This window comes from Coccinella septempunctata, chromosome 1, assembly GCF_907165205.1.
Source record: "Coccinella septempunctata chromosome 1, icCocSept1.1, whole genome shotgun sequence".
Classification (NCBI taxonomy): Eukaryota; Metazoa; Arthropoda; class Insecta; order Coleoptera; family Coccinellidae; genus Coccinella; species Coccinella septempunctata.
The window spans coordinates 38550629-38569656 of record NC_058189.1 but is presented as its reverse complement, the minus strand read 5'-3'; the positions used below and the strand labels follow the sequence as shown (position 1 = coordinate 38569656).

Genomic DNA, 19028 nt, shown 5'->3' with positions numbered 1-19028 from the left:
CCAGCTCCTGTGGAGCTTACCAATCCGCTCCGAAGGACGTAGATTCACAATCCGTGAAAAAACGTTCTGTCTGTTTTTGTAAGGCTTTGTTGTGGAACCTCAACAAGTCGCAATTTTGAAGCTATCGAGCTCAATTCTGGCGGTGGCAGGATTATTCTCCTTTAAAGTGTTAAAAAGCTTGCTAATTTTGGTGGAAAACGGAAAGACTTTCTTTGAGTTGTTTATGCATCAAGAAAATTGATGTGGTCACGCTTGCATTCCGAATGTATCGATATTTTGCACGTGCTCATCTGAAGCTAGAAGAAGCCTATGGATTTTGCTTATGGGTAATCGAGACGGCGCGGCGGTTCCAAGATTTTCTGAAAATCACGATGCAGCCACATCCTTTATATAAGCGGAAATTTAATAGTTTATTCTCAACAAGAAACTGGGCATTTATTCATTTCTGAATATGCTCGAATAGATAGACTTCTCTAAGTTAAAAAAAAAACTGCGATCAAAAATCGCCAAATGAAATATGGCATTGCCACCCCCGAAAATCAGTGCTAGATCTGACCCTAGGAGTAGGGGAGCGTCTTATCCGCTACGTTAAAAAACGTTTCATGTCATTCTAATGACACAAAGTGTAATGAAAGGGTAGTTTTCAAACATACCCCCTCATTTTAGAATAATCTTTTAGTTTTCATTTTTAAGAAATTTTATTTTGAATTAATTTTGGACAGAAATATTTGCAGTTTCCAATTCAGGATTCCGACATCGTTCGGAATTGTAAACGTTTCGCACCTAAACGTTCCGCGCCGTTTTTGTTCCGTTTTCAGTTCTGAAAAACGATGTCGCACCGTATAAAACATCCTGAATTGGAAGAAAACCGTGTTTTTTGTTTGCTAGCACAGATAAGTCGAAATTAAGACGTCTTCATCGACGCAAATTTTACTGAATTTCGACAGTCGGGGCACATCTGATTTCCGCACTCCCCCCTGTGGGTATAAAATCAGATGTTTCCCCGCAGGTCACTTCACTTGCTGTTCACTTACCATGAACTTGCTGTCGACTTACGGTTACTCACGATTTGCGATTAATTAGTGCGGTCCACCGTAAAAACTTGTCTTGCTACCGCGTTGGAAGATTTCTTTAGAGTTTCTTTTCTTTTTGCTACGATTCAGAATATAATTTTATTTTTTTTCTTCGTTACTTTTATTGGGTGGTTCGGGAAATTTTACGAGTGCAAGTGGCCAAAACGATAGGTAAGACGACACGTTTTTTTTAATATATCATTGGAACTTCAGTCTCCGTCTACACCCCTCCTATACCCGAGTCTGAATTCTACCCCTACTGTCAATAACGTACCCTGCTGGTGCGGATACCCGGAGGGTACAGAAGGCACTTTGGGGTGGCTACCCTTCCTAGAACATTCCCGTGTTCACCCCTACGGTTAGGGAAGCACTCTGCTGGTGTGGATACCCGGGGAGTGCCGAACGCGCCTAAGGGTGAGCCGTCATAATTCTGTGTCGTCGTATTTCATCCCCTAACCTGGCTGAAGTCGATGCCTGTCCGTTAAGTGTGCGTCTTAGGTTCTGGCTGGCGAACACGTCCGTAAACCCCGTATAACGTTTGAGATCGGATCCTGTTTCATTCCGTCTGTTTTTGCCCCTGTAAATTCACTGATCTCGAGTCTTTCACTGTACGAATTTTGTAATAGTGCCATTTGTGTTTCCTTGTACGAGTCGACAAATATAATTTGTGTACGTTGATTTTGACTTCCACTGGTTGTCGCTAACACCCCAGACACCGAGGAACCTTGTCGACTAAGAGTAACCAACGACAGAACCAAAAATGGAATTTAAAAAAACCTATTTGTCTCAAATTTCATTAATTATCTTATCGAAAGTATGCCCCAAAGTGTAGAATGCTTGAGACGATCTCGTATGGGACCAACCATGTACTAGTTTGACAGGGACTCAATTTTCTCTTCAATTGATAGGTATTCTTCTCATCATCTCATGTCAGTTTTTCCACTTCTTTGGAATGGGTTGCACTCTAAGGTTCTTCAAAGAAAACTCCTTGCTTACATGACATGTTGAATAATTTACAAAGATCAGATGTCAGTTCTGGTTAACACTTTTTGAGATAATAAAAGATAACCCATCTGGTCCAGTTGTTTTCTTGGCAGCTGAACCCATCAAGCTCAATTGAAGTGTTAGATGTTCCCGAGTACAAATAAGTTTTTAAGTCGAATTAAGAGCGAAAGTCTTCGCGAAACGATCGACCTTGGCTTTGTTGTAGTTGCAGAAAAATCGCACCTTTTTCATCAGAAAGGAAAAACTTGAATGGCAAAAAATTTTATTCGATTTTCTCCGCCATCCGTCAGGACTGGCGGAATCAACTAGGACAGTTTATGAGGTTGTTAACTATTGTCGCTTTGTACGCTTCTTTTATTTAATGTGTGGTCCGATTGAATGTCATATTGGCGCGTATTTTGTCAGATAAATTTGCCCGCCGCAGCCAGCAGACTCAATTTTTTCACAGAAAAGTTTCATTCACAATTATTGTATCAGTAATACGTCGCACAATGCTGTTTATTCCTCCGTCATGGAAGAATGTTTTGTTTTATCCCATGAGCATGAGGCATAAGAATCAGGCGCAGTATATCCCAATCTGCTGCCTGCTGCACAATAGTACAAAATTTTTTCGTGGTTCAAACAACTTGGGATTTCAGGAATTCATTCATTGCTGTATCCCGTTACCGGGAATAAATCTACAAAAAGACAAAAAAAAAACTGTGTGCCAAAGACCTCCACTGTGACATGTACAACGCTAAGGGTGACCGGCCACCGAATGCGAAGTTGAGCGAAGCTGAGTGTTTTCAATGCTAATATAATTGACAAGCTACGAATCGAGTGACGTAGCTTGTCATTTAGCATTGAAAACGCTGAGCTTCGCTCAACTTCGCATTCGGTGGCCGGTCACCCTAATTGTTCCCAGTTATGATTGGCATTAACTGATTTTAGGGATTGATGTAGTATATCCTTAAATCGCTTATACTGGCCTCCTGGTTTTCGGGCTCCCTCTGTGAATTCGCCATACAGAGCTATTTTGGGGAGTCTTGTGTTTTGGATTTAGGAATAGCGTTCTGGTAGCTCCAGTTCAGTTGTTGAAAATGAGAACAGTCTATGCTTTTTATAGCCGGATCATCTGCTAACCCCCGGAACATAACCACAATTTCTTGTGATCATTTCACGGAACTGATAGCAAGTTATGTGGATATTTCACTGCTCGATTGTAAAAATTATTTTTTCAAGCAATAGGTATAGATTCATTCGACTCATGCGACTTTCCCAATTTTCAGAAACGACGCCATAATCGCAGAATCCCATCGCATCAAAATAATCACGGACGAAATAGGAAGATCGCATCTGAAACTCTGCCCTGCCCTCTCCTTCGACCAAGGGATGTATAAGGTGGTCGCGAGGAACAAGATAGGCCAAACGGTCGCCAGGACGCGCATCGTGGTCGGTTTAACTCCTGACGAACCGGATTCTCCTGAAGCTGCCCAAGTGTCAGACACCGAAATTTTACTGACCTGGAAACAACCCAAGTTCGACGGAAATTCGCCTGTCTTATGTTATCGTTTGGATTATAAACTGGCAGATGACATGGAATGGACCAAAAAGGCGGACAATATAGATCACGAGTTTTATCTGATGAAGGGACTTCAGCCGAACAAAACTTATCTTTTCAGGTTGGCGGCAAAGAACGCCATGGGTTGGAGTGAGCTAGGAGTGACCTCAGCTCCCATATCCACTAAAGATGCAGGTAATATTAGAATATGAATTGGTTAACAAACACGCATATGTCATTTCCGAGGTGATCTTTTCAGTCATATCCTCCCCTTCTTTGTAAATTTAAATGATAAAAAATTAGCGGTATACAGACATCAGTTAAGGAATTCTGAAAAGTAAAAGGCGGGACTTGAACACATTCTCTCTTGATAGATCACGTGCTCCACCACTGAGCTACTATAGAAGGACCTGTTGCATCCGCACAAGAGGAACACGTGTCCCAGAATTCAGAGTTAGTAGAGTTAGAGACATAATATAACTTCCACGTTCATGAGATGTTCTGTACTTCTGTAGACAGGAAACGGTTGTTGTTCCTACTGGTAGCTCAGTGTTAGATGGTAGAGCATTTGACTGACTAACTGCCATTTCACAATGATGTTAATGGTAATGGTAATGTTAAAAGTGAGCTACGATGTTAACGCTTAAATAATAATAAATTTAAGAAATATTTATCATTATCATCAACATTACGCTTGACATTAACATTGATAGGAACAGTATCGTAGTAGCTCTATTATTTATTATTATTTAAGCGTTTACATTGTAGCTCACCGTTAACATTACCATAACCATTAACATCATTGTGAATTGGCAGTTAAAAGCTCGTAGATCCAAGTCTCATTTGAGGTTATCTTTTGAAAATTCCATAATTGTCTATATTCCGCAAAATTCCCATCGCATTTATATCACTATTCATAAAACATTTCGTTAATTTTGAAAACATACAAATAGAGATACTTCAGCAGAAGAAAACCTGCTCCACTCTTATCACGTGAAGTTTCTTACTGGTTGCTAGTGATCTCTACGAAAGTTAGCCCTTTTGTCAGAAAATACTCGAAACAAGTCTTGCTAATTCATTGGCGATACGAAGCAAAAATTTCCTAGGTCTCTCTACGAACAAAGATTATAGAGTAGAAAGATAGGAAACGCCCTATAAAAACCGACTACATTTTGGTCAGTGAAAACACATTTGACAATGAGATGGCGCTGAAAACGTACTGTCAATACAGAAAACCTGTTTAGTAACAGTTTTCTGTTTTGTAATAGAGGGGCGCGAAATTCGAATTCTATTCCTTGTTTTGAATTTCAATATCGACTTTGTTGAGACCATAAAACAAATATCCTGTGCAATAAAACAAAAGTATGGTTTTGTTTTGTGATCAGAATGTTAGCTTTCACCTGAACAATTGGAATCAATTGGTGGTATTTTTTATTTGCAATTTATAAACATTTACAAAAATTTGAAATTATGGACAACGGATATAGAGCATTGACTAGGAGACAAAAGTATATGGTGATTTGCTCTATGTCGAAGGTGTTATTTCTGTTCAATACATTGTTTTGAATTAATAAACTTAGTTGAATTTGTACAATTCATATCAGAAATTAAAATGAACAAATATTCAATATATCATCATAGCATACACATTGCAGTTACTTACATATTATTTACAGAATTTTCAAAACCCCAACTAAAAAAAACTTCACTACTGAGGTATACGTATACAAGACCTGCATATTAGCCCCTCAATAGTTTTTTTTATAATTTCTTTATGATATGGTCACTTTATGACACAATATACGAATTGATTAATGAATGAACGAAACACTCACAGCAGGTTTCATAAACCTTTGACTTTCCAAACAACAATTTGACAGTTCCTCGATACCCAAAACGAAATCAATAAAACCTTTGCATTTCTGAATATATTGAATTAAGGAGTAGCAATTGAGAATCTTTGAATGGACGTATAAAGGTCATAATTTCTCCTAAATTGGCCCTTCTTGCAAGGTATGCTTCCTGCATACAACAGTTGACGTGAATAAACAGTTCTCAATCCTCAATCGACTTGCAGTAAAATGTTAATTGCACATGATGTAGGCCTTTACGCCCTGAAAATTTTATCCACTATTTAGTTTCATTCGGCCGTAACGCAGATTTGAACCAATCTTGATTCACTCCCTACGTTAGAGCGCGCCCAAAAGAAGTATTCACTTCAAAAAATGTTCACATTCAAAGGAGGTTATGTACGAAAAACCTACGAGACTTTTGATATAGGTACTCGAGACAAGATTAGTGCTAAATGATGCTCCATTTCCAATCGATACTTAATAGCTTCGTATACTTCTATAATGTAGAATAAGATAATCTGATCCTAATATTCCTCTCAAATTACAGGAGTTCCTATGATACAATTCAGCAAAGCCATGCAACATTTGCAACAGATGACAGACAGTGGACACGAAGTGAAGGTGGATCCTAAAACGTACCCCGATTATGCTATCGAAGCAAAACCCATTGAATGGCAGTACAAAAATCCAGAAGAAGAATACTCCTTCATTTCTGAGATGTCAAGGTGATATACCTTTTTTTTTAACACGCAATATGTTGTGCACTCGATTAGTTGGGGAGCCGACGATGCTATATCGGGATTTACTCGAGCGCCGTGGAGACCTAGTGGATTTTGAAGATTAGATGGTAGAAAGAAAGAAAGGTTCTATGATGTATGCACTTTCAGCGGTGGGGAAAGCGTCAGCAGGGTCTCAAAGATGTAAAAAAAAATCATCAGATGTACATACTCGAGCGTGTCAGATTAAGATACTGTATATGCCCTACGAGTCTCTGATAATGAATTCATGCTTATCAGACAGTTTGCGCGGTGGGACTGGCCGTACGGAAGAGTTGAAAATGGTAAAAAAAAAATTTCCAGCGTGTCAAATTTTTGGAGGATATGTTAATTTGACCCGAAGGAAGCTACTTTTCAAGGGACTGACAATTTCGACGTGACGCAAGGTCACAGCGGTCCTTTGAAAATGTAAAAAAATCGTTACTTGTACATACTCGAGCGTGTCAGATTTTCATACAGATGGTTAATCTTGGTGTTGAAGACGTGTTGACCCATTAATCTGACACTTATCAGGAGGGGTTTTCTTAATCTGACACTTTGAGAATGATAAAAATCCTTTTTTTTTCGAATATTTCCCTACCTGCACCTCTAATCGTTTTTGTATTCATTATAAAAGTTGTAGATAATAAAATTCTACACAGCTTTTGTCTGAAGCAATTTTACTTACTCTTAACCGTTCTCGAGTTAGAGGGCGATAAGGGCGAAAAGCTTAGCCACACATGCGAAAGGGCAAGGTCAATGTAGAATCCCAGTCTAATCTACAGTTGTCAAAATTACAAGGTATTTCTATGATGACAATTTCGAAATAAGGTGCGTTCGGCCAGTAGACTATATCAGCACTTTTTGTTCCGAGTCGTTCGGGCACGCAGTTTCAGAACAAAAAGTGTCAATAGTTGTCGTTCGTTCTAGACGGAGTAGAGTTTTCGGAATCAACTCTATGACCCCCAGCTCCCAAGGGGCGCGAAAGGAGTTTGTGTAGAAGTAGGGTTATGAAACGAGACAAACCATAAAAAAACAACTTATAAACAAACTATTCATAAAACTGTAGAATTTCCGTTTAATCCACCCTAAGATTATATATTCATATACATTTTCGAACAAATTGCATTCAAATTCAAATTTTTCTCAGATTTTTGTGGTTGACATTTGTCATTCGTTCATTCAAAAATTGCCAATTTGTACAGGCTCCATCAGCCCTAGCTGATCTGTGATAAAACTCTAGTTCTACTCGCTCTGTACCGGTGTTTACTGGCCGAACGTAGTCATATAGTCACGAAAATTTTAGTGTTGTCTGTGAATGAACCTTAGAATGTACTATTTTCCAACGAGTGAATTTTCGCTTCAGCATGTATCGCTAAAACCTCGCATTAATCGCCATATATCTCAAAAACGTTTGAACGTAGAAAAATTGCTCGGGACAAAATTTGTAGAAAATGTTATGCTCAACAACTTTTATAACGAATGCAAAAAAGATTTGAAGCTCAGGAAAGGAGATAATTCAAAAAAACTGATTTTTGTGACCTTTATGGCCAATTTTAATTGTTTCGGCTAAAACTATCAGATTATATTTTTTCCGTTATTCTTGAATCATTAGCTTCAAAATGAGAAAAAACGCCACCGCCCTCGAGAATGTACACGTGACGTTTTTTTTTTGCAACTTTGGCGCCCTCTCAAACATTTTCGACACGCTTAAATTGTCAGGCTAAGAGAATATATACTTTTCAACATGTAATTAACCACATATATCTTAATCTGACACGCTCGAGTATGTACAATGATCGTTTTTTTTTTACTATTTTGACAGGGTGTCCTAGACAATTCCCCCTATATACAGGTCTAATTTTTGGTAGAGGTACTCTGCAGGGTCCAAGGTATGTCCTTTTATATTAATCTGACACGCTCGAGTAAATCCCGAATTTCCCTCTTCGGCTCCCCAAGTAATATAGACAAATAAATTTTTGTCAGTTTAATACTTATTTAAATAGCTCTACAATTCCATCTTTCTTCAATTCCAGGGGAAGATTTTCAGAAGTAGTGAAGGCGGTCAATAAGAAAACGGACGAAATAGTCGTCGCAAAATTAATGGACGCTACCAAAGATCATCTACCAGAAGTAGATGGCGAATTCGCTGCTCTGAGATCCTTGAGGCACGAACGTATTGCAAGCCTACTGGCAGCCTACAAAACTGAAGAAACTAAACCAGCAGTCTTCATTTTGGAAAAACTTCAAGGCGCTGACGTCCTGACCTATCTTGCCAGTAGACACGAATACTCGGAGCAAACAGTCACTACAATTGTTGGACAGGTAAAATTACAGCATTTTACATTTTAGTGAGTTGATTCATGCTTGGTGAAAACTACCTGCCAATTTGTTCGATGGAAACAAAGTTGCATATTTCACGAATAGTTCGCATTGAGTGGAAAGAAGAATTCTTTCATGTAAAATGCCTAATTTACTGATGAATCATCGTTCATTATAAGGGGGGGTTCAGAACTGAAGTGAACCAAGTCCATTCAGCCTAATTTTGAGATTAATGGCTTAGAAGTTGTTTATCACCCATTAATTCAAAAGTGACTTCTTCATTTCTTATTATTCTTATGTAAGCATATGCTTACATTCTAACCTTTGAAAATCTAAAGAAGTCACTTTTGAATTAATGGGTGATAAGCAACTTCTAAGCCATTCATCTCAAAACTAGGCTGAATGGACTTGGTTCACTTCAGCTCTGAACCCCTCATAAGTATGTATATCAAAGGCAATCATGTAATAATCGATCGAATGGATGGACTTTGGGATGAACATATTAAGTTATGAAAAGTTATGGCATCCAATGCCAAAACTTTTCAAAGGTAGGGAGTATTGCAATAAATCGGAATACGAGAATTATGAATTAATTTATGATTATTTGGGCGATATATCATGCGGACTTACAATATTTCACACAGACACAAACGCTACGACAGCATTATTATAATATGATACTTCAGAGCACTTGAGACAGAAAGGTATTGAGTTCACAAGGAGTTTTCATGTTACTCAGTCTGAAGATAAAGAGAAATTCGGCCGAAGATAGGGCGATAAGTATGTTCATAACAGCAGAGTCTGTATCTTGCTACTTTTCTCGGATAAGTTTATTAGTTTAGAGACCCTGAGAAGAAATCGGTTCTCAGAATTCGAAATAGCTAAAAATTTTGTAGAAGCCGTGCTTGGGAACGCTGATTTTAAAACTCAGCAAAAATGATTGTTCAGTGATTTTGTTTTAAAGCATTCCACCCATAGCGTGGTAGAGAAAGACCAGGGAGAAAAAGTACCTCGAAAAATCTAGTCAGTCGGTCCGAGGAATAAAGAGGTTTTCACGAAGTTATAGGAAAAACTACAAGTAAATCACGGGATAGTATAGGAAACTCGGTCGACTCATAATTGTTTTTTTTTTGTAGAAACGGTATAATAGGAAACAGGTAGCCAGAGGAAAACGGAAGTAAATTAAAGTTAAGGTCAGTTTTAGGAGGAATTTTTGAAACAGTATTCAGGAGTATTCGTTTTTTTTGATTTATGGTCTAAAACGGATGAAGATCGAAACTAGGAGTTTTTAGGAATTTTTTTTTATTAGAGTTACTAACGGGCCTAGGTATAGGGTCGAAACGAATCAGCGCTAATCGTTTACTACGGAAAAGTGCGGGAAATATTGTTAATTGATTTGTGCTCTTTTCATGAGTTTTAAGAAATTGAAGACTTAAGTTGGTCGTCATCGACTACACTAGTGTATGTAGAGAAGTTCTAATGTTTTCAATAGAGTATTTGTTAATTTTATACATAATTTTTCAATTTAATATTCTACCCCAGAAAAATCAAGAAAAATCCCACCGCTGTCACCAGTGTAATAACGCACCCCGTATCTTGATCAATAGAAATCAGCATTCCACTAAACAGAAGGTGATTATTTTAAGATGTTAAAACACAAAAATTGAAGGGGAAAATGTGGATTCGGCCCGTCAATCCATGGACAGGTCTTTGATGTTATATTCTATATTTTTCTGGGGGAAAAGTTGAAGTTGAAATGAAACTCATGTATAAAATTAACAAATAATCTATTGATACATAAGAACATTTATACAAACTGATTGAGGGGATTCCTAATCTAGTTAATTGCATAGAAAGGACAAGAGATCAGTTTTTATATACAGGGTGTTTCGAAAAAAAGTTAAAACTCGGCCAACTTTTCGATTCTCATTTTAGTATCTTCTTCTTTTCGTTATCTCGTAACTTGATTGCATGAGTATTCAAAATATGTGTATTTAAACTTTTTTCCCGTTTTCATCACCAAGCAATTGTTCAACCGCTTTAAGTTTCTCTGTATTGACTGATTTCAACCGACTACAGCAGCTTTTCATCTAAGCGTCAATTTCACCAAGAATATAAACCGACATTACAAGTAACTGACATTGAATGTCTCCAGAGGAAAAAATTTAAAGGTGTTAAGTCTGGGAAGCGTGGTGGCCATTCAATCGGACGTCTTTTACCAATCTAATTCTCTTGGAAATCTTAGGAATCTTTTTAAACATACATACATTCTTCTTTTGATGTGGTGTATTTTCTGTTCTTGCGCTAAACATATATTTCTTACAGATCTTGGATGGTCTTCAGTATCTTCATTGGAGAGGACTCTGCCATCTGGACCTACAACCTGATAACATTGTTATGTGCAGTATCAGATCAGTTCAAATAAAATTGATCGATCTAGGATCTGCTCACAGGGTTACCAAACTGGGTAGTGAAGTCCCTGTAGTTGGCCATCCACAATATATTTGTAAGTAACAAAGAAAACATGAAAACTTCATATGCATTTTTTTGGTGATATATTTTTCCGTTTGTGGAGGTGAAATGTTACAAGCCCTCATATAGGGCTTGTGGGTTCTTTCTAAAAAGCGAAACAATAATTTGAAATTCAAAATAAGAAGCGATGTTTCCACCCTGAACATTTTATGAGTATTAATGAGTTCGGCTCTGAAATATCGAAATAATTTATATCTGTCTGAATCGATCACAGCATGCTTTAATAAATTCCGTATATCAGTTTGGCTTTGATGATAATCTCAGTATTCCCATGAATTTCTCGAAAATCACCCTCAAGTCAAGCTTACTTGGGGAATGCCCGGAAATTAATATTTTCTGGTCAATCCGTACTCGTTCCCTATCTCTGGTAAGAGTATGTACAGTTACTCCCGGCACACCTGTATATTGTGACGTTCTCTGGGTCAACAGTAGAGGATATCGATATTAAAGTGTAGGTATTATTTGCTAAATCACACAGTACCTACTTATACAATGCTTCATGCTATTTTTATCATCAATGGTTCATTAGAAGAGTTGAGAAATTATCATATTATATGCTCTTGCTCTAGCTATAAAGATATAAATTTCAAATGCAGATTTGTTGCAGTGCCGTTATTTCAGTTTGAAATAAAGTTATGCTTCTTTCTGAATGAGAAATTTTTCTCATTTCGATATATTTTTCTTCAAATTTAGCCCAAATTTAAATTACGCAAACAAGATATTTGAAAGTAAGTTATCGTTAATAATAAATTCGTCCCAAATAAAAAAAATCTCGTTTTTCAATAAGGTTGGGATCCAGAAATTAGGGGAATAAGAAATAGTGGATGGTTATTCAAGCTCGAAAAAAGTTTTTTGAGCAAGAAAAAATGTTTTTTTTAAATTTTGTGCTACCAAATTTTGGAAATATCTAAATTTGCCTCAAGCTGTTAGCTGTTCACTTGTTAAGTGAAAAAATTATATGCAGTAACACGAAAAACATTTAGTTTTACTTATTTTTTTTTCTGCTCTTTCCAAATTTGTATTGTACTTGCAGAATATTGATATAAGTACAGGGTTTTATTTAGACTCTGAACATAATAATCAATTTTTTGAGGCCTGAAATACGACATTATGTTGATCAACAGAATTCCAGACAAAGAACTTATAAATCCAATATTAGGAAAATATGTAGAGTAGTTCAAAAGTAATGATTATTCAGGATGTTAGGAAGATTGCCCATTTCGGGACGCGCCATATATAAAATATTAGGTACCCAAAACTATATATTTTGACCTTCCATCAAAATAACTTCTTGTATTATGATTACCTCTATACTTCGAAGAATGAATTTTTCATGTTTTTTTTTTTCAATTTTCGCAGCTCCCGAAGTTCTTAGCGAAGAACCAGCCATACCTCAGACAGACATATGGACCGTAGGTGTTCTCACATACGTAATGCTTTCCGGAAAACTTCCCTTCAGTGGTGAAGATGAAAACGAAACAAGACAAAACATCCTATTCGTCAGATATCGTTTCGAACACCTCTTCAAAGAAGTTTCACAAGAGGCTACTAGATTCCTGATGCTTCTGTTCAAACGTCATCCAAAGTAAGTCCAACCCGCAATTTTTCTACGACTCATACGAAATCCCATCATTGTTTATCGTTATAGCAAACGACCTACAGCTGAAGAATGCCACGAAAACAGATGGCTACTACCAACCGATTTCATGATCAAAAAACGGGAACGTGCTGTATTTTTGGGAAATCGATTGAAGGTAAGAAATTTTTTCATTATGGCACCCCGCATACTCATTCGTGTAATTCTCAAATACACGTATGGGGTGGGCAAAATTAGTTATCTGCTGAGGAGATCTCGAGAACTATAGCAGCTAGAAGAAAAAGGATAACACATTGTTTAGCTCCTTTTTCCTGAGAAATCCAAATCAGAAAACAGAACCGGCCTATCGTTTCTATCTTTTCAGAGTCAATATTGGACACAATAATAGTCCAGGAAAAATAAATGCATATTCAACAGTCTCTATGGTAACGCCTACCTACTTATTGTCTTTATATATTATTGAATATATATTATTGAATAATGAAACAAAAAGGAGAAAAAAGTTTTTTCTCTTGAACTTTTTAGATTAATAGTTACATATGATACATTTTTAAATCATCAAAAAATTTGCAGCAAGATGAAAGGACTTTCATTTATAGTTTACATTTTGTGATAAATCAGAATCTTGAAAACGGCCGCATGGAAAAATAATAAAATCATGTTTGAATTACTCATAGAAGAATGCCTGTGGAATGTCAGAATGATTTTCAGTACGAGTTGAAACAAGCTATAATAGTTCAGCATTATTGAAAATGGCCATTTCCCAATTTTTGTTCATACTCAAGATCTAGAAATGATAGGCCGATTCTGTTTTCACATGACGATTAGTCCCAGCTCTCATAGTTGTGGAGATACCCTCAGTAGACAACTAATTTTGCCCAACCTGTATACATTCGTATATTCATTCATTAACACGCAAGGTGGTCCAGTGAAAGAAGGCAATACCTGAACGACTTAGATATTGCAATGGTGTCAGGGGTGAGATTTTCAAATAAAGAAGTACTCGCATAGTGGACAACCGGTTCCTGAAAAAAAAACTATTTTTTGTGTAAAACAGACTGATGATAATTCGTTGAAAGACAACCTTGTTTATACTCATTGTGTAACATAATTTTGCTAATAACAATAACTTTCATACAGGGTGAGTCTTTGACTCGTTAATATTTCAACAGTAGATTATTGAGGTCAAAAGAAACACTTTTTTCAAATACCATTTTATCCGATCCGGCCCTGATAAAAAGATATAGCCATTTTAAGTATTCATAATGAACTGTGCCACCTTTGGAAAAACAAAATTACCTTCAGAATAACTAGCTAAATCTGTGACACTACACATCTGTGTATCTTTTAAACAGAGTTGTATTCACCCAAAGTACCCAATTTTCCGAATATCACAGAAATAGTTTTTATTATTGAACATCAAATTACTCGCAAACGGCGCATTATACGAGAATATATGAAGAATACTTTTGTTTCACAAAACGTTCAAATATTCATTAGATAGCGTCCAACTTAGTTTCAACAGTTTAGTTCTTTGAATTTTTGGTGTATTTCATGCTACTTAATGGTAATAATGAGAAAACTGGAAGACGTGGGTAAAATCTTGTGTTCGAAAAAGATTCATCAAATAAATGAAAAAGTATATTCCGAAATTCATTTCGTAAAACCATTTATGAGAACTGAAAACAACATTTTTTATGATTTTTCAACAGCCTCTATCTTTTAAACCAAGCTGATTTGGAAAAAATGATAAAGAAAAGAAGTGTTTCTTTTGGCCTCAAGAATCTGTTTAAATATTTGTACGAGTCAAAGACTCACCCCGTCTTCTAGCTTTGTATTCGTAAATTAATTTTGTTCATTTTCAGGAATACTGTGACGATTACCACAATGAAAAATCGGTGGAATCCGAAAAACTGATACAGAAACTTGGGAGCAAGTTCACCAGGTCATTCAGTATTCAAGAAGAACTCATGACATCTTGAAAAATTTAATTTTTTTTGTGAAATGTAAATATTGTTATATTTTTTCTCTTGTTAGAATTTGTTTTTTGTGAATATTTTCCTCTATTATTCTGTTATTGATATTCTGCTGAATTCAGTTATCGAACAGAAGTTATAATAGCTTCCGAATAAAAATTTTGAAGAAAAAATACATTCAATCTGTAAATATATCAATTGAAGTTTTCGCGATAATGAATTTCTGTCGAATATACGAGAGTATGCTTAACAAGATCAATCAAAAACAAAATATGGTCCTCAAGACCTGTTAAAAAGCTGTTAAAAAAAGGAACATAAAAACGGTAGGTATATGACTGAACTGAAGTGGCGTCTAATCTCTTCGTACTACTGATTTCAAAAGCACCCAGTGGGAGAGGTAAAAGGGGAAAATCAGCTGATTTTGAGGTTTGGCAATTCTCTGTTTCTTGGAAAATCCTAGCACATCCATGTCCGCTAAAAATGCCAAACGAAAGACTTATAAGCGGAGCATAGGCGCGTACTACTCTCGACTCGGAAAATAGATAGAAAATAAGAGAAAAAAGCTTCAGAAATTCGAGATTTTTTCAACACGAATGTAAACGTATCCAGCTTCACCTGGGGCCTGTTGCCGTTTCTTATAGTTTCGGAGGAGTTTTATTATTCCTGAGAACCTATACTTTTCTACACGAAACCAACCAGAAAACGACAACTGATAGCACAATCCGTGATTGAATTCGGACGCAAAATATCGATATCAATTGTGAATTTTAAAAAATTCGAGATGCCTTCGTGCCATTCACTCAAGTCGATAGGGTCAATTCTCGCAAAACAGCCAAGGGAGCTTAGCACATCAGCTGACATTAACGTAACCTATGTACCTAACTTCAGTCATCAGCTAACCCAGATTTGTACTGTAATATCTCAGTTAGAACTAAAACTGCATTAATATCATCTTCGAGTCTTTCTTATTTTCACTGCCCAACAATTTTTCCCCATGCCAGTTAAGTACAGTAAGTTCAAAATGAGGATCTTTCAAAAATTACTACATTGAGAGGTTATGTTCAGTTTCGTAAACAATTGAATTTACTTAGCTTTTGAGTAAAATTATTAAATGTTATGAAATATTCTTCATCCTGAAATCTAAAATGTATCGATGTTGAAAATCACAGCTCATGGAACATTTAAACTGTAATGTTCGAAACATTCCAAATTAATTCATGATTGAGACTATTGTCCTGATGGAACCATATTTGATTTGATACATACAACATATGATCCTCCTCGAATTAATATTATTTCCTCAAGTCATATAATCGTGTTTTTGCTCCCGGACGATCTCTCATATCAATGTTGCTGCAGTCATCGGTTAATTTATTTTCCCTTATTCATAATAGTATGTCGAAGCGAATAATTAGCTATATGTAAGGAGAGATGGTCTCATTTCATAAGGTTTATAGATCATGTTTCATAATCGCTGATTTCGTTATTGATTTTCATATTACGATGACGCGCATATTCCTCATGCTTTTCAAGATCAGAATGAACGTCCAAGAAAATTGGTGGATAGAAAGATGTATTAGAATATAATAATAAACATTTTCGTTTCATTCCGGCAGCCCTATAGAACCCCACCTTCAACGATCAAAATGAACCGATATTCTGTTTTTTTCTATTCAGAATGTTTTAAGGACTCCTTCTGAAGAAAATAAGTCAATTCGAAATGACCGGCCGAGGCAATTGGTGGCTAAAGTACATACTAAGATATCCTAACATAATTTTCTTGTTCATACTACAGCTCCGAGGATCAAAATGAACTATTCAGTCTACGATGAAGCGCCTTTTCCTCATTTTTCAATTTCAGAAATGCCGGCCAAGAAAATTGTTGGATAGAGGATATGAATTTTCATCATTCATTTTTGTCACCAAGCAACGGTAATTGCCGTTGCTTGGTGACAAAAATTCATATCCTTCGATTAGTTTCAATTTACATTCCACAGTTGAGGGTAATACCACAAAGTCGCGAGTTCGACTCCCAACAAAGTTTCATCGAAAATTTTTTTTTTGTGATAAATTCATATTACCATCTGTAATGTTTCGACAGCTCAATGTAAAAATTTTGAGCCTCAAAGCCCAACCAGTTTTTTTTATTATGTTAGGTTCCTACGAGATATTTGAATGAATGCAGTAAAGAAACGGTTTAATATTTTTCGATTCTGTTTCCATATTCGTTTTAGATATAAAAGGAAGTACAATTGGAAAAAGTTTCAACAATTTCGGGTGAATTTTTTTTTTTCGCTGTAGACATGTGAAAAAAAGTTGTGTTCGATTTATAAAAAAATTTCTTCACAGAAATTGTTCTACAATTGTGTTCATTCAGAAAATGAAATTCAATTTGGCATCCGAAAAAAAAAATCACGAACATTGAAGGTTTTCCGCCATTTTGAAGTTGTACATCTTTTCTGAATTGACCACTCAAAAATACTCCGATGTGACTAGAAACCGTTACTTTGAGGTTTATACATAACTGACCACACTCATTAGAATATTGCTCAAATACGACGTTTAGCACCCTGTATCTCGCATGTGCGTCGAAATCGGGGTATATGTCATAAGACAAAAATGATTCTCCCGGTTTCACCTACCGACCATATATGTTTGTCCAGTTTATGATGAAACACCCTATATTTGAACTGAATACCCTTTTTTTCGTTCATTTATGTAATCGTTTCGTATACATTTTTTTTCTTTTTTTTTCGTATATATAACTTTTTTTATCCACACCCACACCTATGGTTAATGAAGTCATGTATTCTTTCCCTTCCACAGGATATAATCCATTTTCCACACCTCTTTCCGAACATATTGACATTGTTTATCCGTAAGATGGAAACTGATTGAAGAGTTTCGGCGCAAGATAGTCAGTGTGACGCTGTCCTATAGTTTTTGCACACCTAGGTTCGCTCAAGGAAACCATCTTAGTTCGGATATAGCTTATTATTCGCTTCGGCATTCTATTCTAAATAAGGGAAAAAATTAACAGACTGCAGCATTGATATCAGACATAAAGGTATTGATCGTGGTGGAATAGTCGTTCTTGAAACTGGACGTCCGGGGTAAACATATATCACTACAGTGTATAAATTGATTTGATTGATTGATCTTATTTTCGCTTATGACTTTTTTTTTATTTGTGTTAAAAGATAGATCCACCGGAAAAATATATCGCTGGGCTTACTAGTCAATCACCTCAATTTACTAGTTTTTTTGCGTTTGACTGGATAAAATTTACCAATACCAAGAATCGGGAAATCAGCTCGATCACAAATTACATTGAATTTGGCGCAAGCTTCCTTTACCTTCTCCCCTTTCAGCTTCTGTACAATAGTTGTCGTTCAACATTTACACTATCTTGTAGATTTTAGATAACCATTACAACTGATGAGATGGTGTCAAGATTCAAGAATGATCACCATCTTATGGGAGCACCGCATTTTTAAGGTTGGAACCTCACTCCACGAATGAATATTTCACAGGAGCATGAATTAATTGATTTAATTGCTTTGACGTCACTCTTTTGAGGTTCACATAGTTGTAATAAGAAATGAAGAATATATTCATTTATTCAGTGAGAAGCTGAGCAGGCGAAAGACGTTACCCCTTCCTCCCACGACCAACAACTCATCCCTCTCTTGAACTAAATTTTTATAAGATTTTTCGACCAACTTCGAAAATCTAAGCCAGTGGATTCGAATAGTCCACCAAAACTAGAATCTGAAATCCATTTCATAATCCGACTATTTTGTTAAATCAGACTAAATGCGATTAATTTGTTTAATTAACTTGATCAACTAAAATTGATGAATAAAATCTCTTTCCATAATAACTAATTATAAGCCTATATCAAAGAAATTTTAATATTTTATTCTCATTCTTTTTCCCATTTTCCAATTGAGTTGGATGCAAGACTTCTCAATCTCATGCCTTACGATGTGGGTTATAAAGTGAAACACTTATATAAAAAAGGATGAGAACTGATATCTGTGGAGATGCAGTCTCGAGTTGAAATCATATAAGAGGATATATTGAAAAATTCGTAGCCTCCCAGCAAACACTGAAATGCAGTTACTGTGCAAAAACTGTACTTCGTTGCTTCTATTGACTGCAGTTACGGCAATGCAATAACTGCACCAAAAAGGACCGTATATGTCCCGGTGGACTTTGCAGTTACTGTACTGTACAAACTGCATTCGACATACAGCCACAGCTGCACTTCAAAAACAGCGATGGCATTGCAATCCACTGTACAGCAAGCTGCAATTCAAATGCAGCAGTTACGTGCTAAAACTGTACAGCAAGTTGTTCTTTAAATGCAGTG

The 19028-nt window shown here is 36.3% G+C and overlaps 1 protein-coding gene across 9 annotated transcripts in view; it reads left to right on the top strand.

The window, feature by feature from the left end:
- Positions 1–14851, top strand: part of LOC123316690 (obscurin) — a 217089-nt gene extending 202238 nt beyond the window's left edge. For all 9 annotated transcript variants that reach the window (XM_044902926.1, XM_044902909.1, XM_044902918.1 and 6 more), the window contains 7 exons: positions 3347–3813; positions 6019–6196; positions 8263–8551; positions 10874–11054; positions 12440–12665; positions 12729–12834; positions 14543–14851. In XM_044902926.1, coding sequence (XP_044758861.1) covers positions 3347–3813; positions 6019–6196; positions 8263–8551; positions 10874–11054; positions 12440–12665; positions 12729–12834; positions 14543–14659 — 1564 coding nt within the window. In that variant the 3' untranslated portion in view covers positions 14660–14851. The remainder of the gene's footprint in view (positions 1–3346; positions 3814–6018; positions 6197–8262; positions 8552–10873; positions 11055–12439; positions 12666–12728; positions 12835–14542) is intronic.
- Positions 14852–19028: the final 4177 nt, after the last annotated feature.